Raw genomic sequence first — 22,238 nt, 5'->3', positions numbered from 1 at the left:
TGCTTGTTTGTGGGAATGTGAGAGCCCTTGTCCACATTTACTAATTTTGTCATTCATCTTGACCCTGCTGTAGCCACCACTGCCATATTATTTAGACAAGCACCTGTTGAAAACTTAGCTCAGGGGGGGAGGGGGTGGGGGACATCACCAGTGCGACTTATAAGTGGCCGAAAGGTCATTTGACATTCTGGCAGTGAATGTTCTCAAAACAACTGAGCCACATATATATGTGAGAAGCAGAGTTGCTGCCAGCTAGTCAGTTTGAAAGTTACAATCTTCGCAATAACTTGGAAGTGATAAAGTGAACAACTGCACTTTTGGCTATTACCACAGACATCAGTCAGTGTTGTGCTTAGTGATAGAAATATGGGGAGTGTGGCCGAGTGTGTTTTAGTGCTAAATGTACCCGTGTTGAATTTTTCAGTGCAAATGAAGTGTGTATTCAAGAATGACTGGTATCTAATTTTACCTACATCTTAACAATCTAATAAAATGGATCGGTATGTAATAAAGAAAAAAGTACAAACATCTGGTGATTCCAGTCACCATTCAGCTGCAAAAACACTGCCAGATGTAAAGGCAGTGCCAGCACTTCGTCAAAACTTCCACAACAAAGTTCATCGACCGATTTCTTTAATCCCATGGATATTGTCAATTATTTGGATATATTAGCATCAGGAAAAATTAGTGATGATATTAAACACAAGCTTCTCGCAGCTTCAAGGAAACCTGGAAAAGGATATATCTTTCCTACTTCTGAGCACAACAAGAGAGAGCAAGTTGAATGTAGACAAGTGCATGATAATCATTTTGAACAGTATCCTCGGCTGGTGTTCTCACAAGTTAGAAAAGGATTTCTTTGCATTAATTGTACAATTTTTGTGAATAATAAAATGGCTGGAGGAAAGAAATCTATTATCGCCAAGAAACTTGTGACTGAACCACTAACAAAGTTTGCGAAACTTACTGGTAAAGATGGTGACCTTAAGACACACTCAGCTTAAGTACCATGTTGAAGCATCAACATTTGCAAAATTATTTTTGGCAACACGAGGAACGCAAATTTGATGTCATAAATCAATTGTCAAGACAGAATGGAAAGCATTAGGGAAAACAGAGACCATCTTGTACCTATAATAAAAACAATCATATCTCATGGAAAGCAAAATATTCCCCTGTGGGGACAGAGATCGTGAGAGTCTATTATAAAATGATAATGATTGTGAAATTATAGTAAGTAACACGGGAAACTTTAGAGCTTTTCTAAGATTTAGAATTTACACTGGAGCGTTGCAACTAAAATATCACCTTGAGACCACTAAAACGAATGTCACTCACATACGTAAAACAACATGTAACGAACTTATTTCATGCTGTGAAACAGTGATGTTATCGGGATAACTGGAGGAAATCAAATATTATTGTTATTACAGCATAATCTTCGATGAGACTATAGACATAGCACACATCACCCAACTGAGTTTAGCTGCAAGATATGTTGATGGTGACGGCAAATTACATGAAAGATTTTTGAGTTTCATTGACATCAGTAAAGACAAGGATTTCAGTGGAAACATTGACGATGAACCTCAAGAGTGTCAAGATGAATGTAGTGTTATTGGTGAATTATTAGGTACTACAATTTTAAGAGGAATGGAAAGCCTTTCTCAGTCCCTGGAGAACCATGTGTGTATAGACTGTGATGGATGCTCAGTTAATATGTCAGAATTGAAAGGAGCTGTGGCTACAATAAAAAAGAAAGCTATCAACGTGCAAGTAGCACCGTTGTTGAAGTCATCAGCTCCACCTTGCTGTCTCCTGCAGTTATGAAGTTACAAGTGTGAGAAACTCACTTGGTACTATTGAAGAAGTAGTATCGGTCTTTACAGTGTCTAGCAAACGGTTCACAACCTTGAGGAGACACAACACTCACTCCAATCACATTGTCAAATGAGATACGTTGAGCAACATGATGCTGTTATTCAATTCGCAGCTAATCTCCAAACAGTTTGCGAAGTTCAAGAAATACAGTGTTGGAGGGATAGAACTACAGCTACCAAAACCAATATTTTCCTTTGAGCTCTTTCTAATTGCGAGTTTCTTATCACTCTGTTTACACTGCATGACATTATGCATATAACACATCCAGTCAGCAAAATCTTACAAGACCCTATCTTGGACGTCGCAATGGCAAAAGCAAAATTATATTCGACGTTCAAGGATTATGATGGCATGAGAGTTAATGCTGATAGCCACTTTGCTCGTACTGTTAAAGAGGTAAAGGCAGTTATGGAACAGTTACATGTGGAGATGAGTGTTCCTTGTCTTACAGGCAGACAAAGACACAGGCAAAACTGTGATCATAATGATGATGCTATGACATATTGGAAAAAAAACTTTTTATTACAACACTGGACCATGTTACGACTGACATGGAGAACGTTTTGATGAAGAAAATATTTATCATTTAGAATTCAACATACTTTTGCCTTCACAACTACTGAAACATGATGGTAATGATCTGGCACAGAAACTGAATCAGTGCTTAACTGAACTACCATTCTCTGAAGAAGAATCACACTGTTTAAAAAGAGACTAACGGGACAGATTCTTCAATGCAAGCAAACGAGCATAAATGCCCTTTATGACTGTGATTCTGTTATGCAAGCATTGTCTCTCTGTCCTAGATCTATCCTACTTTGCACACACTGTACAAAATATTTGCTTGTCTACCTGCATCTATCGCTACAGTAGAAAGAAGTTTTTCAACATGGCAGAGGTCGACAGTGATGAAGGATTGACTTAATGACTTATCTATGTTGGACACTCAGCCTCACACCGATTGTCCTACTGACAATGTAATTAACCAATTCGCTAGGAAGAATAGTTGCATAGAATTCGTCATTTAAGGATGAGAAACACAATTGCAACTTTTTTGTATCATAAGATGCCATTGTCTTGTATATGTGTATAATCAGTTTAAATAAGACTTTCTAAAACTTTTCATGTGACTTCGCAAAAAATAATCACAGTGAAAGTAAAGGTAGCTCAAGATATATTTAGTGCCCCCTCCTTGAGGTTTTTCTGTATCCACCACTGTTTCATGCGAGATCTGGTGTAAGTTCTATTGGCCAGCTCCAAACTATGGCTCATGTACAACAACAAAATCTATTGATTGGACTCAGAGGACATCCTAGGCTCACTTTTTGCTGTTGGCTGAAGAAGCAATGAACATTTCTTAGAGGTAAGCTATTACCTAATTTGGAGCAAAGTTTAAGACTCAGATCAGGCCTTTTATTAGTTTTGTAATCTCCACTACATATTCTGTGGAAAATGGTAGGGTCCTATGCAGCAGCAAGGAGTCTGTTTCGGAGATGTAATCTTATATAAAATTGTAATGTGTAGATTTGTGCAGTCTATTGAACAGTCTTCTTTTGTTTGTTTTGAATGGCCAGCAACTGCTTGTCTAAGAAGTTCAAACTGCAGTATGTGGCACCAGCAGAACACTGTAAGGGATGCACAATTACCTACTGAAACATAAGTATATTTTATTCACACCAGTAGAAGAAACGAGGTATTGGTATTGTCACTTAATGCTCCCAGTATGCATTGTTGCTGCCTTCAGATGCAGTGATGCTGCTGCACAATGAGTGAGTGTTGACTGAAATGGCACAATGAGAGGAGGAATATCACACTGGCTGAATGTTTGTCCCCATTTTTGTGGTTGACCCCAGGAAGCAGAATTATACCACCTCATAACAATTGGTTTTACCAAGAAATGATCATAAATATGGAATACCGGTATTACACATTTATGTCCACAATGCTGGCCAAAGGAGTGCAGTAAGGAAAACATGTTCGGATTGTTGGAACAGGATGTGATAATACATTGATATGTCCAAAAGAACGGACACCACATACATAATTAAGGTGATGTCAGTCAATGATCCTTTCAGTGTAGATGTACACCACAAACTCTTCGAGGGACCAGTGAGACACCATGTGTAATGAGGATCAGGAGCATGAGCACTGCATCAGTGATGAGTGAATAAGTTGAGAATTTGGGTCTGAGAGGAAGCATGCTAGAGTAATCCATGCGTATGTGATGACCACTGTATCTAGATGGCATAGTCGTCAGTGCATCTGCCTTGTCAGCATGATACTCTGGTTCAAATTCTGGTCCAGCACAAATTTTTAACCCTCCCCATTGATGTAAATTAATGCCCATAGACAACTAATGTCTCTACTTCCTTTGTCCCCTGAGTAATTGTGGCTGCAGGATCAAAATACTGTTTGTCCCCTTGGACATGTCCAAAAGAATACACAGCACATGCATATTTTATGTGTAATGATCAGATATGAATAAAAATTTATTTTCCATTGATAGTGACTCCTATCACTTTGCAATGTTATGCCTAAACATTGTACTGACCACATTGTCAATCTGTACAGTACCAATATTGTATTCTAACATTATGAATTTTTTTCCTACTCATCTACATTCAATTTAATATTTCTACAATTGCCATTCATCACACCCTGTTACTTGAGAGGTCTTTGTGCAATTCACATATCAGGGAACCTATTCCATATGCTCATACCTCCATTAACAATATGCAGTGGGGTACCGTGTCAAATGCTTTCTGGAAATGTAGGAATGTAGAATCCAGGTTGTTGCCCGTCATCCATGGTTCACAGTATATAATTTTACAAAAGACAAAGACGAGTATTGCACAAAATCCACGCTGATTTGTGAACAGAAACTTTTCTGTCTCAAAGAAATTAATTATATTCGAACTGAGGATACCTTCAGTAACTCTGGTGCAAATAAGTGTTATGATATTTGTCTGTAATTCTGCAGGTACATTCTTTTACTATTCTTATATACAGAAGCCACCTGAACTTTTCCCCAGCTGCCTGGGTCTTTGCACTAGGTGAGTGATTTGCAATAACTGCAAGCTAAGTAAGAGACCAATGCTGTACAGTATTCTCTGGACAAATGATTTGTAATTCCATGTGGACATGGCAACTATTTTGTTTCCAACTCTTCCAGTTGCTGCTCTATTCCAGGGATCCTATTACTATGTCCCCAGCACAGGAGTCTGTGTGACAGTCAAACAACCGTATGTTTTATGATCCTCCTGCACAAACTTTAAAATTCAGTATAGAGAGGGGTTCATAATTAGCTGCTTTCCTCCAAAGCCACACCACACTTGTCAATGACTGCCTGGATAGAAGTCTGACTCAGTGATTTTACATAGGATCAGAAATGTCTCGTGTTATCTGTAAAATCTGTTGCTCATGCATGATGGTGGTAGTTGTATGCTTCATGCATAGATCTTTTTACAGATGCACAAATTTCCATTAACTCTTGCCTGTCACCACTGTGCATAGATTTTGAACTGAGTGTACAACAGTCTGCTTCTGCAGCATTTTCAAATTTTGTTATTAAACCACAGTGAGTCTTTCCTGTCTGTAATCCAGTTACTCACCACATGCTTATTCAGTGTGTGATTTACAGTCCATTTAATGTTTGCCCATATTCCTCTATGTAAATCATGTTGGAAGTAAATGACATTCACTCATTGTCTACATGGGATGCTAACAACTACTTACCTGCTCTTTCTAGCAAATCTATTCTACTAGCCTTCTTGAAGGATTCATTAACTTCATTTAGCATTGTTGCTGCCCTGGTATGATCAATAACCCCTCTCAGCACTTGTACCATCTATAAGGACATGACTGTTCGTAGTTACAAGGTCTGAAGTACTTCAATTTTGTGTGGGCCGTTACACTAGCAGCTTATAACAGTTTTCAGAAAACTGTTGAAAAGTACTTCACAAGACTGCCTGTCCATACCACTTGCAATGTATGCACGGACATCTTTCTCTCTACTCAATAGGTTAGGGTCACCTGCTTTTTCTGCACTACTTTGTGTAGATTTTCCTTGAATGATTGTGTAAATGCCACAGCAGTATCATGTGGCGAATAAAAACATCCATTGCTGGGGTTCACATACATTGAACCATTAAGGGAACTACTCGTTAAAACAGAAAATCATAGCTTGACTCTTGGGACTTGGTACCAATTTTCATATAACTTTATCAATGCAATCTCATGCAATTTTTATTTGTGTTTATAATGTAAAGAAGCAATTCTACAAACTCACAAGCTAAACTACTTCACCTGCTCAAAGACGTTTAAATCCATTTGGGGTAGTGTGTAACAAAATATTCTGTTTTACCTGTTTCCTCATTTCCTACCTGGGGCATACTATAATACTGTAAGTGTTGTCATCTTTACCCTACAGTAAAAACAGGACTGCTAAAGTGAACACACACACAATTGATAACCATCTCATTTTCACCACAACTCAACAATGATTAATTCCACACAGTCACATAAATTCTAAGATTACCTCTTTATTCGCACTCTCCTCCAACTCTTCTTTCACATTCATGCTGAATGGGTAAACTGGGGCCTGTGGTAAAAATAAACAAACTGTAATGAGTACATTTAAGCAGTTACAGTCCTCCCACATTATATAAAATGTATCACATATATGAAGCCCAACTGCCATATTAATTAATAACTAAATAGTAGTTCTGGTTAAGTATTCTCTTTTGAGTTCGAAATTCTGGATGACGAGTTCACTATGGTATATTTCAATGGGAGGCAGCAAAAAATTTTAAGACTGATTAATGACAATGCCTTTGAAAATTCATTATGATCTTCAACTTCAGCCTTCTCTCTATGCTGTTTTCAATTACATTTTCTAAATTCATTATCTTCATATGTATATAACGATAGTGCAATCAAAAAAAAAAAAAAAAAAACACAGCTACTACCAGAAACAATAAAATGAATGTTGTTCATATCAAATGACAATACAGTGTACACCAATTGTGTGGGGGAGCAGGAACTGGACTGTCAAGTGCAACATCACTCATTACTTTTACAGTCAGAATAATAAAATGTCTAGAACAGTTTTGTTTCACTTAACACTCATTTGTGACAAAATTATTTTTAAAAAATGTGCACACATGCACACGCGCTACCTTGGCACACTACTTACTACTATTCTAACTTCATGAATTCCTTTTGGTGGGGCAACCACATTCCTAACAGTGCAAAAAAGAGAGCATAGGCTACAGGCTAAACCAGTCCCATTCAATGCATCTAAACTATGGGTTTTACTTGCTGATCTCAAAAGAAGACAAAGTTCTGGAAACATTGATGGAACAGCACCAACATATCAAGACTGAAAATCATTAAACTGATATCATTTGTTGATAATGTTAGATAATTAGCAACCAAAGAACAGTTTTTGATTGGAAATTACCTTACTGATAGAAACACAGTAGACCACTCTACTTTGAGAGAGTGTATCGATGAAATAATGAAGCAACATGGTGTATGCAAAGAGGGTACCTTGAAGAGATATGCTGGGCAGAAGATAGATAGAATACAGCCATGGCAGGGTACCTCTTTGCATTCCCACCCCACACCTGGTGTATGTCACTTCTTTTGGTTGGAGCTTGTGGCATCATGGGGCATGGTAGAGCTGCACTGGGTATGTAGACAGTATTTGCCATTCAGCCAAACATGACAGATTGGAGTGACTGGTAGCCCTTAAAAGTTGTTTCAGGTTAATAGCTGCAGGCACAGGAGTTACCAAAAGACAGAACATTGGTGTGGTCTTGGCTATCTGTATTTGCTGTTGGTTCTTCTCACTGGAAGACACATTATGCAAGGAGCTTTCTCATCTGAAAAACTGCCCGAATTGGGTTGTGTTGCACGACATTATACCTTGTGGCGTTGCCTTGGAAGGGGTTAGAGTAATGTCTAGCAACCAAACAAGTTTGTTATTTCTATTCAATTCCCCATGTTCAGCAGTGGATTCGATGATTTGGTAATCCTGAACACTGAAGTGTGACCATGTTAAGCCTTAGACCAAGTTTTTGATGAGAATCATCTGATGAATACATTGATCTGCATAAATACTGTGGTCATGTGATTGTATTAAGTGAGAATAACAGTAAAATTTAGATGCTCCCTAATCTGCCGCAGTTTTCTACTGCTGTGGCACACTGTTTTGGACCTGGACTCACGGTGTGTTCATCATACTGTGGCTGCTAACGTTGGTTGGTTGGTTGGTTTAAAACACAGAGAAAGGGACCAAACTACAAGATCATTGGTCCTAATAAAACAATGCCACAAGTGCAAGAATAAACTAGATGAGACATAACACAAAACAGAAAGAAAGAGAACACAACAAGAATGAAGGAAAGGCAATGAACACTAAAAGGAGCAAAAGAGGACAAGAGAACAACAGAGATGCTAGAAACAGAAGAGAGTAAAACATGAAAGCAGATTACAGTGGCTGGCCGACCACAAAAATAAAAAGGAAAAGCCTGCCACCCTGCAACACATTAAAACCTTCACCCTAAAAGCACTAGGGTGGAGGACACAGAGGGACAAAGGACAGGCACTAAAACTCAGATAGAATGATAAAACTCGCCCTCACAGATGAAACATAAACCCAAATCAGCCGATGAGGCACTGTCTGGCAACAAAAGATGAAATCACAGGGCAGCCAAAGAAGGACACAATAGAAGAATATGGGCCACTGTCAACCGGGCACCACACTGACACTGTGGCAGGTCTTCACGGCACAGGAGGGAGCCGTGGGTCACCCATGCATGGCCAATGCGGAGCCTGCAAGAGAACCAGAGTCCCTGCGGGATGCCCTCATCAAGGACTTCCACACTTTCTTGGTTCCATTAATGGCTCACAGTTTGTTGTGTGTACTGAGATTTTGCCATTCCATCTCCCAAAGCTGAGAAACCCTGCGGCGTAATAACGAACACAGGTCAGTTGCGGGGATGCCTGTCTCCAGAAAAGGTTTCCGTGTAGCCTGTTTGGCCAGTCTGTCAGCAAGTTCATTTCCTGGGATTCTGACGTGTCCAGGGGTACAGGCAAACACCACTGAACGACTGGACCATTCCAGGGCATAGACGGACTTCTGGATGGTAGCTACCAAAGAATGATGAGGGTAGCACTTGATGATAGCTTGTAGGCTGCTCAAGGAGTCAGTACATAAAAGAAAACTCCCCAGGGCATGAATGGAGATACTGAACTGCAAGAGAAATGGCCACCAGCTCTGCAGTGAATACACTGAAGACCTCAGGTAAGAAATCTGTTCAATATGGCCGCTGTGCACGTATGCAAAGCCAAAAGCGACCATCAGCCATCGAGTTGGCAGTCTAAACCACTTCAGAGCCCTGGAATACGTCAAGAATCGAGAGGAAGTGACAGCAGAGAGCCGCAAGGTTAATGGAGTCCGTAGGTCCATGTGAAAGGTCCAGGCGAAGCTGCAGCCAAGGCGTACACCATGGAGGCGTATGTGAATGGACCTGAAGTAGAAGTGGTAAAGGGAAGGACTCCAGTTTGGAGCAAAGGGTCCGCACATGAACTGCAATCATTAGCCCAGATCTGGGCCGCCTATGCGGGAGATGGACTGCCGTAGGTGGAACAAGGAGACGGTAATTCTGATGCTCAGGGTAACTACCAATTTGTGCTGCGTAACTGGCGAGCAGTTGTGCTCATCTGATCTGGAATGGAGGGACACCAGCCTCCATCAGTACGCTGGTCACCGGACTCATCCTAAAAATTCCTGTCACTAGTTGAACCCACAGTGGTGCACAGGGTCCTGAGGCAAATATAAATTGCTCTGTCTTCCAGGATAGCTATTCAGTTTTAACCTATGAGTTGAGTTATGCTTCTGTGTTGTCTTTAAGAGCCATCTGTTTCCAAATAATTATTTGTTCATTTATTAAAACATTTTCTGAGTTTTAGTTTGCGAAGGTGGAAAGTTTGAATCTAAAACCTATCAACTGGTGTGTATGTTGCACTAGCTGACTGAGCTCTGGCCATGACAACCTTGTGTCAGAATGTAGAATGTTTATGAAGTAGTCAGCCCCTCCATAAGCAAATACATACAATTCAGGTGCAATTGATCCATTGGGATCACTTGTGGGGTATTCCACAATGTAATCTCTATTCTGAGCAGGCTACATTAGTTCTGCAGTCACAGGGGCAGGTGCATGACTTGCAAAGTGGGGTCAGCCACCTTGATTTAGACAAATTAGGAGCAATAGGTGGTGAACAAGATTCTCCCACCAACAGATAACTGCTGGAAGTAGTAGTAGTAATGCTCCAGACACCTTTATGGACCAGAGGGGAATTCATTTGGGAAATTATCTTACCAAATAATGTTACTGCTTGAAACTATAATGGAACTTTCAATGTAGAATTTAAAGACAGGTGATATCCTGTGGATCATGGTCAAATCTATGTTTCATGCCGACACTTTGGCCATCTCCAATAATGTTGTTGTCCAGGCACTGTACCTCATGTTAAGCCGTGTTTTCAGTCTAATTTTACATGAAGTGCAACATCGAGGAAGTTGTGGAAATCAATTATCGGGCTGACATTGCAACCTGTTATTAAAAGGCTGCTCAAGCATAAACATTTATGGTTAGTGCAGTTTCCTCGTGAACCTTTACCTATGTACATGGATGAACGCATATGACCATTCCATCCTTGGAATTGCTAGCCACAGAGATACAAATACTCAACAATACATTAGAGAAAATGCAGCCACAGGACCATTCATGCATTACCTTCACTAATAAATGCACATCTTACTGAATTAGAGGCTTTGGTGTCCGCTATTGAAGCCAGAGTTTTGCAAGCCAGCAGTGATGTGGATTTGAGTGTCATTATCAGAATGGGGATTGAGATTCCAGGTAATTTAAAAGGGGACAACATGTAAGGAAGAAGCATAGGATGTGGATTGGATTGTTTGGGGAAGGAGACAGACAGCGAGGTCATTGGTCTTATCGGATTAGGAAATGATGGGGAAGGAAGTCTGCCATGCCCTTTCAAAGGAACCATCCCGGCACTGGCCTGGAGTGATATAGGGGAATCACCAAAAATCTACATCAGGATGGCCAGATGCAGGATTGAACCGTCGTCCTCCCAAATGCGAGTCCAGCATAGGATGTGTTTCCGGTGTAACATAGAGGGGCATTTCGCATCGCTATGTCCAGTTCCGTGGAAGGGGAGTCAAACAGCTGGCATCACAAGGAATGGAAGAGGCATGGCAGTGTTCTACTGCCAAAGTGCTCTCTCTGTGCCAAGTCCAAAACAGGGGAAGCCCTGCCTTACCTTTGGGTACAACTTAACCAGGAACCAGTGTGCACTCCCCTCAACTCTGGTAGTTCAGTTTCCTTTTTGAATTATCTGTGGTATTTGGAGTTCCACCATACCTGTGAATTGCCTTGTTTGCATCCGTCCTCCCAATGTTGAGCTCTCACTGGGCAGATGTTGCCTATGGTTGGCAAAACTGAGTATTTGAAAATTTTCTTGGCCTGTGAAGTGGACAGTAACTAAAAATCTTTCAGTGAACTTAATTTTGCAGTGTGTTTTTGTAAGTGGTAGTGGGTTGGTGTTAGACTGTCAAGCCAGGGTTGTTTATTTTAAATTTAAGCCAGCTGAAAAAGTTCACGTTGTGCTGCTGTCAGGTTGCCAAAGGAATTCATAGTGTGTTACCACAATGTTCACAATTTGAGCTCAGTCACCTTGGTCCAGTAGAGGTGAAGCTGGTACTGGAAGTTCTTGATTGTTTACCACAGATATTAACTAACAGATTGGATGTCACCAATGTAATCCAGTACAAGATTCACCTTAGAAATGACATTTCAGAGAGGCAAGATCTTTAGAGGCTTTCTCCATCAAAGATGAAATGTGTATGTGCTTTGATTAATAATATGTTGTTCAATGGGGTCATCAGGCCCTCAACCTATGCTTCTCCCATATTCTCAGTATCTATGGGCAGCAGCGGGGTGTTTCATACAGTTGTAGGTTATGTGGTTAATGAGAAGGTAGTTTTGGAATCTCTGCCACTTCTCAATCTGCATAATTCTTTTACTTGGTTTAGTCAGGCTCAGTATTTTACTGTCCTGCATCTCAATCTCACATATCAGACCATGTTAACAGATGATTCCAAGCATATTACTGCCTTCTGCACAGACTGGAACCTCTAAGATTTTAACAGGGTGCACTTTGGTTTGTCAATGGGGGTTGCCCATATGACTTGCCTTCTAGATTGTGTTATGGATGATTTCATGTTGAAGTGTGCCTATAATTACCTAGATGGCATGGTTATTTACAGTTCTAATCTGTCTGAACATCAACATCTTGAGGCAGTCCTGGTTTACCACAGGGAGGTGAGACACTGTGAAACCATCTCAAATCAAACTGGCACATACATTTCATTCTTGGAACATCCTAGTTCCACTGATTGCATTAGAATTGACAGGAGCATACTAGTGATTTGTGAAAACTTGCAGCTCCTAGAAATAAGAAAGTTGTGGCATGGTTCATGGGCATGACAATTTTTCGAAAGTTTGTACCCAATTTTACTAAATTAGTGAGATGCCTTAATGATTTAAGAAATTTCAAATGGGATGGAAGTCATCCGGAATCTTATGAAGCCATTAAGGTGGCACTTAGTAAACCACCAGTATCAGCCATACCCAATTTTGAGCTACTGTTCTCTCAGAGACACCCCTAATTCTTCTGGAGTAGAAAGTGGCAGCTGTCATCCCGCAGGGGCAGAATGGGAAGGGGTGTGTGGCAGGTTGATGCCCAATAGCCTATGGACCTTAAAACTTTCACCTGTGGAGATGAAATATTCTGTGTATGAATGGGAAGTCTTGGCGGTTCTGTTTGCCCTCGAGAAATTCACATTTTATTTTGAACATTGGGAATTTAGTTTACATACTGACAAGCTCTTAGTCAGGTCCTGGCTCATTCAAACTCTGAAAGGTGGCAGCCATCAAATACAGAGAGCGAAATTATATTTAAAATTTGTACAGAAACCAGATAGCAGTTATAAAAGTCGAGGGGTATGAAACAGAAACAGTGGTTGGGACCGGAGTGAGACAGGGTTTTAGCCTATACCTGGTGTTGTTCAATCTGTATATTGAGCAAGCAATAAAGGAAACAAAAGAAAAATTCTGAGTAGGAATTAAAATCCAGGGAGAAGAAATAAAAACTGACGATTACTGACAACATTGTAATTCAGTCAGAGACAGCCAAGGATCTGGAAGGGCAGTTTACCAGAATGGACAGTGCCTTCACAGCGGGATACAAGATGAACGTCAACAGAGGCAAAACAATGATAGTGTAATGCAGTCTAATTAAATCAGGCAATGACGACAGAATTAGATTAGAAAATAAGACACTTAAGGTAATAGATGAGATTTGCCATTTGGGGAGCAAAATAACTGGTGATGGTCGAAGTAGAGAGGATATAAAATGTAGACTGGCAATGGCAAGGAAAGTATTTCTGAAGAGACATTTGTTAACATCAAGTATGCAGTTAAGTGTCAGGAAATCTTTTCTGAAAGTATTTGAATGGAGTATATCCACGTATGGAAATGAAACATGGATGATAATTAGTTTAGACGAGAAGATAAAAGAAGCTTTTGAAACAAGGTGCTATTGAAGAATGCTGAAGATTAGATGGGTAATCATGTAACTAATGAGGAGACACTGAATAGAACTGGGGAGAAGATGGATTTGTGGCAGAACTTGACTAGAAGAAGGGATTGTTTCGTAGGCCACGTTCTGAGGCATCAAGAGATCATCGATTTAGTATTGGAGGGAAGGGTGGAAGGTAAAAATCGTTGAGAGATCAAGGCACAACTACACTAAACAGATTCAGGAGGATGTGGATTGCAGTAGTTACCCTGAGATGAAGAATCTTGCACAGGATAGGGCAGCACTGAGAGCTGCATCAATCCAGTCTCAGGACTGGAGATTGCAACAACAACAGAACGGGTGGATGTGCTTTGCAACCTGTTTACAATACTCCTTTTCTGACATTGTGCCTTGCACGAGCTCCACTAGAACCATGGGTGCCCACATGGACATTTCCCAGAGTATAATGCAGGCCCCACCAGTACAGGAGTCAAGGGCCTGCTCCCCTTGTGGGTGATGGAAATACACCCCACAAATACATGATGAAGGTATCAGTATTCATCAGACCATGCAGTACTCTGCCATTGTGCCAACATCCAGCACCAATAGTTACATGCCTGTTTCAGTTGTAGTTTTCGATGTGATGGTGTTAACACTGGCTCATTTGTGGATTATCAGCTGCAAAGTCTCATCATTAGGAGTGTTTGGAGCATTGTGCATTCAGCCACAGTTGTACTCTGCCCAGCATTAATGTCTGATGTTAGTTATGCCACAGTTTGCTTCATGTGTTGTTTTATCAGTCTTCCCAGTCTATGATGTCTACCATCTGTCACTAGGGGTACTTGCCCAACCACAATGTCTGGACATGGTTTCACCTTTGTTTTGCCATGTGTTGGATACAACTGCCACAGCACTCCTCAGACACCCAACAAGCTGTGCAGCTTTCAAAATTCTCATCCCAAGCCTTCAGGCCATCAAAATCTGCTGTTGGTCAAACTCTGATAGACCGAGTGCATTCCCTATTTTACTCCCAGACAGCATGCTCACTGATACTCCATGTACTGTGCATGTGTGACTAGGAGACAAGGTGAGGTGCTATTGCCTGGATGCGTTTACATTGATAGCAGATCAGTGGTCATAATGTTTTGGCTGATGTGTATATGGATTTAGTATTGTTACTTCCAAATGAGAGCTGGGCAATGTCAAGGGAACCATTCCACAACATTCGAGGCAACTGTCAAATGCATCAATTTATTACAAGGGCGTACCAGAAAAGGTCTGCAAAATTTTGATTCTGTTCTTAATATCAGTTGTCATGCATATTACTCTGTTGATGTTACCACTTTGCTGACAATATGCAGCACCCTCCTGCTGGAGAGTTCTGAACTGCAGTGTGTAACATGGGTCTGTGTTATTTAACCGTGTCAGCACGTGAGAAAAACCTCAGAACACAGAGCACAAATTAAAATAATTCATCCACACGTGGAGCACCCTCTCCTTCAGCACAACAATGCCAGACCATACACAATTTCTTTTGCACCAGCAACAGTCTGACACCTTTGATTTGTTATTATTGATCATCCTCCATAGTGAACCGATTTGAGGCAATGAATTTTCAACTGTTTCCAAAACCTAAAGAACACCTTCAAGGACTTCACTTTGATAGTGATGAATTGGTGTGAGCAGAGGTGAGAATGTGGGTCTGCCAACAAAGTCAAACATTCTACAGTGACGACACCAACAACCTGGTGTCTTATTGGGAGAAAGGTGTTCAGTGACACGGTGACTGTTTGAAATAAATATATAAACATGAAGAATAGAGATGTAAAATGTTTATAAAGTTTGTTTTAATTAAAATGCTTCGATAACTTTCAAATAAAAAATTTGAGCCATTACTTTCCAGCATGTCCTCATGCCCAAAATATACACCAACCAAAAATTAAGTTTTAATTAATTTGGCAAAGAAGGTGACTTTCATCTGATATGTCTACATGCATCGCTCAAAGTCATAGGGAAGTTCAGTCAAACTAACACTGCACACAATGTAAGAGAACACTTCTTGTATGTAAAAGTTACATTCTGGGCACCGTTTGGGTTTTTTGATAAACATTAGGCTGTGCTACTGGTTAATTTGTTACCACATCCTTTACTTGGCTTTCACATTTCTAGGCTTTGTCAGCTCACAGCCACACTGCCACCTTGCAACCTAGGCTAGGCCTTGAGCTGCACTATGGATCAGTCTCTCACCACAACCAATATTCCAAGGAAGAGGGGGTCTAGCACCACATTTTAACCTTGTAGCCTTTGAATAGTTATCAGGTTCAGGTCCAAGGCCAATGACTCTTCAAATTGCTTTTCATTCACATGATGTGTGTTGTGCATCCATATTCTGTATGCAAAACCATCACTACGTCAGGCGTCAAAGCCAAAGCTTGAACTATGTTGGGTCTAACCTCTCTTTTTGCAATTAATAAAGTTTAGTGTATTTACTTTCCTATCATTTCCTCATAGTGATGGTTTAGGATTACTGTTGTGATACTGCTTGTCAGATGAATTGCAAGCTGATCACATAGTTCGTAGAAACTATCACGAAGCACTCACATATTCAAATGCAAATGTTGCATTAATGTTATCACAGTACTTCTGCAGTTGCACCCAAGAGAGATGTTGAATCAGACGTTCAGCACAGACTGTACAAAGTTGTTTGCGTGATTGTATCAGGACCCTCATTTCTAGTTGGCAGAATAAAATTACTAGTGGCACCACGTGAATTTGTTTGCCTGCTGATAACTGAATACCCTACAAATGGCTGCGCTGCATCAGATTTTAAGTGACATGTATATGTAAGATTATTTACACCACTAATTGTAACATTCTGGCAGTTTCATAAACAAAACATGCAACAACTTGCAGCAAATGCAGAAAGTGGTTATGAACAAACCTGTCAATATTTAATGTGTAACCCCATGGCTTCATCAAAACTTTGCTGCCGACATACAAATTTGTTCTGCACCTACAAGCTGTGTAAATGTATGCTTCCATGTGATATTTGTCTGAAATTTAACATTACTGCTGACAGTCCTACTTACACGTTGTTCACATATTCAAAGTCAACACCTAATGTTAATAGTACTGCAAGTGTACTTCTCAGATTTGTGACCATGCGAATGTCACTTCAAAATTATTTACAAATAATTTTATATCATCAATAAAAAAATTACAATTCTCATTCCGTTCCATGGTACGCTGCAATAATGCGTTAACTGCACCCATACCATTTATAAATTTAATGGCACTGCTAACATTCACAATAGTCATAGTTATTTGTGAGTTGCACATTAACATTCTGATTTAAAAGAAGTGTATCAGAGCAGAATATACCCACTTTATGGCAACCAGTTTATCAGTATAGTTGGGTTGTGCATTAAAAAAGTTTTCCATGTTTACTGAACATTAAATAGAAAATCTTGCTCAATTCTATGTGAGGTTTAATATAAGGACTATGGGTCGACAGAAGCATCCGATCCAACGCGTCGGCTTTGACCCGTGACGTAAGGGTGTTGTCGTGTGTGACGTCATGACGGCGCGGAGTTCTGTTTGAGTGTGGCTGTCTCCAGTTCTGTTTTATCTTATCTTATTTACTTTTCTGATCTGTTCATTCTATCTCATGAGATTTTTTTTAAAATTTAAAAACACTTATTACTTATTTTAACTATCTGTTTCCTCGAATTTCTGTTTTAGTTTATTATATTTATCTTTCTGATCTGTTCGTTCTATCCCATGAGATATTTTTTTTTAAAAAAAGACAAAAAACACTAATCAGCTACTGAAGCATCTTTATCTTCTATGGGTTGCAGGGGTTACGACCCCTGGGGAGGTGGGTGGGTATTCATGCATGGCTGTCTTCACTTACACGTTGTAGCTACGCAAGGCGTCTAAATTTGTTTATATTTAGTTTGCCCCCCACCCAAAACACCCCATTTCCCGTGCTTGTCCCGTTAGTGTCATTAGGCTTCTTGTGGAAAGTGTGTGTGTTTGTTTTTGTTTCCGCCATATTTGTGACGTCATGGGTCAAAGCAGACGGGTGGGATCGGACACTTCCGTATTTCCAAGGACTATTTCAATGCACTGCGCAAAATGTAATTTCAGACAAAGTTCATCAGTTTTTTAGTAAACAATTACTCATGTTTACAGCAGTATGACATCAATTGTATGTATTCACACACCATACTGCACACAGAAGTTAATGAAACACTTATGAAATAAAAATAAGCCACTTACCATGAAACATAACTCAGCTTTTATTTCATCTGTTCCCTCTTTTTTTATCCACATTGTTGGCTCCTGGTCCATGACTTCAGTTCTACAGTCTGAAAAAGGAAAGTAATCATATAAGAACAGTTGTACTTGTTTTCTGTTGTTACCATGAAGTATAGCTCAATGGCAGTATTTTCACTCATCTATTGGATGCAGCAAATGGGTGACTACATGCAAATGGGTGACTACATAGGAAACAGATTTGAAGTAGCTGAAGAAAAGTGTGTTTAGTGATATAAACTAGCTTCCATTTCTCAGGTCATGAAGAGAAAAAAACAATCAATGTAACACGTACTGGAAACTGAGTATTTACAATTCCTACTGCTCCTTTGTAACACTGGCTTATGGACACTGCCCTATTGTAACAATTATGGAAGACGTATTTTTTGTGCATGCACTAACTTCAGCATTAAGAACAATCAAAGCAGTCAATAGATTCAATCAAAATTACTTAATAACACCAAATATTTCTTTATACATTTTGTTTGTTGCGTTAATTTCAGTCTTATGGGGACATGATGAAAATCTGGACATACTGATTGTTTATCAGTGAATATGCCTTTTCAACATAGATGTTACCTTGAAACTTTCTTCATCTGTATTTATTCACGAATGTATAATCCATTTACAGTAAATATCGTTTTAGCATCTTTACCTGCTATTAAAGAAAACCATATGCATGTACCATAGATTGCACACTGCAGTGTGAATGTTCTCATTCTTGATTACCATGAAGATTAAACATTGGTTAGTATTTTCTTACACAACTGATTTACTGAAACGACTTCTTACTAACTGTAATCTATTAAATTCTGATGACATGTAATGCTTTATGTTAGGCGAATTACAGTTAATTTGTATATCGTATTTCGCCAGTTCCAAAATAATGTTACAGTATTCTTATACAGAACTCCATTAAAACCCACACACTACAACAAATTGGTACTTACATACGATTAGACGAATACTAGAAACACGAATAATAAGTGAAAACTAACAAAGTGCCACAGAATTACAGCATTTCCTTTCATGCGAACATAATCAAACCATGAAATAATGTAACTGTGGAAACTCGAAACAAAAAATGCTTACGTTAGCCCTACAATCTGGAGCCGCTATATGTCTACATCACATCACAGTAAATTATCATCACAATCATTACTACAGCTAAGTAAGTCAACATAACCGTACTAACATTGCGAATGTTTGAACTTCCACGTTGTTTCGTCAGTCACAGACAAAATATTACTGGCAACACGTCACAATCTCAGCCGTTTCTTTTACGAAGGTACACGTAGCGATTTTACTGGACAGGCCAAAAACAACAAGCCTAATAACTCAGGTATTTGGCTGTTATGAACATAATCTGAAAAAGTACAACATTCACACACCGTCACCAAGCACGCTATAGGTGATGTGACCACAATTAAATACAGAATAAAATCTCATCCTGATGTACCCACTAAAAAATTGAAGACAGCTGCCTCAAACATAGCTGCCACAGCGTCATCACAAGATATTCGCGAACTATTATACTCCTCAAACTCAACGGTTATTGTGATAGAAATGAAGTACCGTGTTAACCTAGTTCCAAAACAATTCTCTTCATTTATTCTTGTTTGCAGTTCACAAATTACCTGGAGAATAGCACACAAATATTTCAGCAAAACCACGGGCACAAGGTTGCAGCTGACTACACAATACGCCACTGAAACCAGCTGAACCAAAGAGCTTGCAGGAAGACAAATCACTTTGCCGTGAGCTATGAGATAAGCAGTATGGAAAAGCTGGAAAGATAAAATGCGAAAATTAAATTCCATAGGATATTCTATCTCTTTAGTAAATCCTTATCACTATTTTAGTGCAACAACTAGATAACTTAAAATAGCTGTTATTGAAGAAATGCGTCTGGAAATTTCTTGGAATTTTACATCTTCACTGTACCGTATGCGAAGCACTGATCTGAACAGGGACATCAAATCGTTCTAATTTTCCTTTGTTACAGGCAGGACGGGCATGTACAAGGCGCTTGACAGTGAGATCTTGTTGATGTTTCTGTTTTCTTGTTACAGTTATGAGCCCTAAACTCTTTGTTAAAGTTTTCTTTAAATCGCATAACAAATGGACGCTGTTTTATGACATTCCAATCCGAAGTAGGAAGGAAGATTAGTTTTAGCGTCCCATCGACACCAAGGTCATTGAAACAGTGCACAAGCTCGGATTGTGTTAAGGATGGGAAGGAAATTGGCTGTGCCGTTTCAAATGAAACATCCCGGCTTTTGCTTGGAGCGATTTAGGGAAGTCACGGAAAACCTGAATCTCTGTTGTCAGATACTGGTTTGAACCATCGTTCTCCCAATTGCTAGCCCAGTGTGTTAACCACTACACAACCTCACTCGGTCTTAACCATCTGACTGGTTTCCTGTTCACATCTTCTTTTGTAACTGCAATGTAACAAATCACATGATACTGTCAGTTGATAATATTCTCACGGGTTGTTTCACGAACAATATAAGGTTTGTCACCCCCTTCTTCTTGCATTTTCAGCAATAGTATTTCAGTCAGCAGGCCAGTCCACTTTTACCAACTTCTTTAAAATTCTGTAGTGACTGCCAGATGCAATGAGGTACATTCCATTTCACCATGATGAATAAACATGAATTTAAATCAATGAATTCTAGGTTAGATTTTCCAGTGATGGGTTAATTCTAGGTTAGATATTTCCTGAATAGCAGACGAGAACATTGCAGCAACAAATTTGTTTAGATTCTGTCCTCCACAACAATCGTTGAAATGAGTTTTACCATTGCAGGTAGAGACTTCAACATCCATATAAACAGATTGCTATCTCACATCTTCCTCGTTTTCCCTGTATTTCCGAGTACATGAAACACTCTTCTTGTTTTGACTTGATGTCATTGTCTGAAAAATTTCAAAAAATTCAGTCGCTGCTTATAAAACAAACCATTGTTGATGGGATCAGTTGTTGTCAACAAAACGTGCTGGAAACAGAAGTTGCAGCTTACAGAAGTCCTATATAAGTTTTGGGCTCACTCCATGTCTTGTTTCTTCTCCTCTCGAGCCATGTATTTTTATAAAAGGTGAGCTTCATAATTAGTTGTAAGTACATCGTTATGGACCATAGCAGTACTCTAGGCCATGTATAGGCATCACTGATCTTTCTTTGGGATGACGAAAACAAAGACTACAATCCTCTGAAACTCTCTTTCTGTAAATATGGTATGTATGCACAGATTTGTACAGGGAGCAAATGAGTGTGATGTTAAGTGAGAATCTAAGGAATGTTTTTCCAGAGTGAAGGTACCAATACTGAGCCACTGAAAAATTTTCAGCTTGATTCCTCAAACCATCCCAAATTTTTGGTGAACTAAATTTCCTCAGATGATCGTTCTTCTGCCTTCCTCATTTGTGTTTTTGAATGCTCCTTTCTTCATCGCTGTAATCACAACACCTTAACAGATTCCAAGTTTATTCAGAAACATGGTCTTGCAGACTTGGATTCGTTCTGTTCCTCATAGCAACAGTTAAGTTCCTTTTTGAGTTCAATCATGGGCTAGCTTGCCTGAATTACTGCAAATAAAGCCTCTATTTCTCTCATACATCTCTAATTTGTAATATCTTTAAAAAATGTTCAGCCTTTCTGCATGGACAAACTTCTTATGACATTTACTTCTGCAGTTGTCTCAACATGAATCTTTCATGTAAGCTCCTGGAACATCGAGTTCCCTGGATGAAATGTAGCATTTTAGCAGTGGTACCCGATTTTGAAAACATTTATATCCCTATGTTATCAATGTTCATATATTTTTTATGGCGTTGCTTGTCCTTGAAAGTCACCTTCATTGGCTGTCTACAGTAGCTCTGAACTTTGTTACCCTCAGTTGGCTTTAATGGCTTCATATTAACATTTGCTCATTTTTGTGGCTCTTCATGTGATTCAACACCAGATGCTAGTTGATATTCCAAAATAGAAGGAGAGATGTCTGATGGGGAATATGAATCGTGATTGTTGTCATTGGCGAGGAAAGTGGCTGATATGAGTGGTTTCACACTCAGGAAACACAAAGAATCAAGGCTACTTACAGAAGAACACAAACATAATCTAGTATATTGAGTATTCTATATTTCAAACTTTCCCTACTCTTCAGCTTGAGAAAAAATTTAAAAAAATGTTTCCACTTTGCGTCTGTAGAAAATGAAGAAAACAGGAAAGAGAAATAAAGTGTTGAAATTTGATTTGAAAGCAACAGTATTTCAGAAGGATGTTGTTATACATACAAGCAAGAGACTGCAATTCTATAGAAGAAATACCATAATAATTTCCCTCTGGAACTCATAACTAACAAATT

At 39.4% G+C, this 22,238-nt stretch overlaps 1 protein-coding gene across 1 annotated transcript in view; it reads right to left on the bottom strand.

The window, feature by feature from the left end:
- The window catches only part of LOC126427283 (zinc finger protein 492-like), a 95,772-nt gene extending 76,192 nt beyond the window's left edge, over window positions 1-19,580 (bottom strand). Inside the window, exons 1-3 of the mRNA XM_050089559.1 lie at window positions 19,506-19,580; window positions 17,833-17,921; window positions 6,419-6,481 (exon numbers count right to left, since the gene is read on the bottom strand). Coding sequence (XP_049945516.1) covers window positions 6,419-6,481; window positions 17,833-17,904 — 135 coding nt within the window. The 5' untranslated portion in view covers window positions 17,905-17,921; window positions 19,506-19,580. The remainder of the gene's footprint in view (window positions 1-6,418; window positions 6,482-17,832; window positions 17,922-19,505) is intronic.
- Between the last annotated feature and the right edge of the window lie 2,658 nt (window positions 19,581-22,238).

Source organism: Schistocerca serialis, chromosome 11 (genome assembly GCF_023864345.2).
Source record: "Schistocerca serialis cubense isolate TAMUIC-IGC-003099 chromosome 11, iqSchSeri2.2, whole genome shotgun sequence".
NCBI lineage: Eukaryota > Metazoa > Arthropoda > Insecta > Orthoptera > Acrididae > Schistocerca > Schistocerca serialis.
Note: the sequence above shows the minus strand (reverse complement) of the source record. Positions and strands in the feature narration are given on the sequence as shown.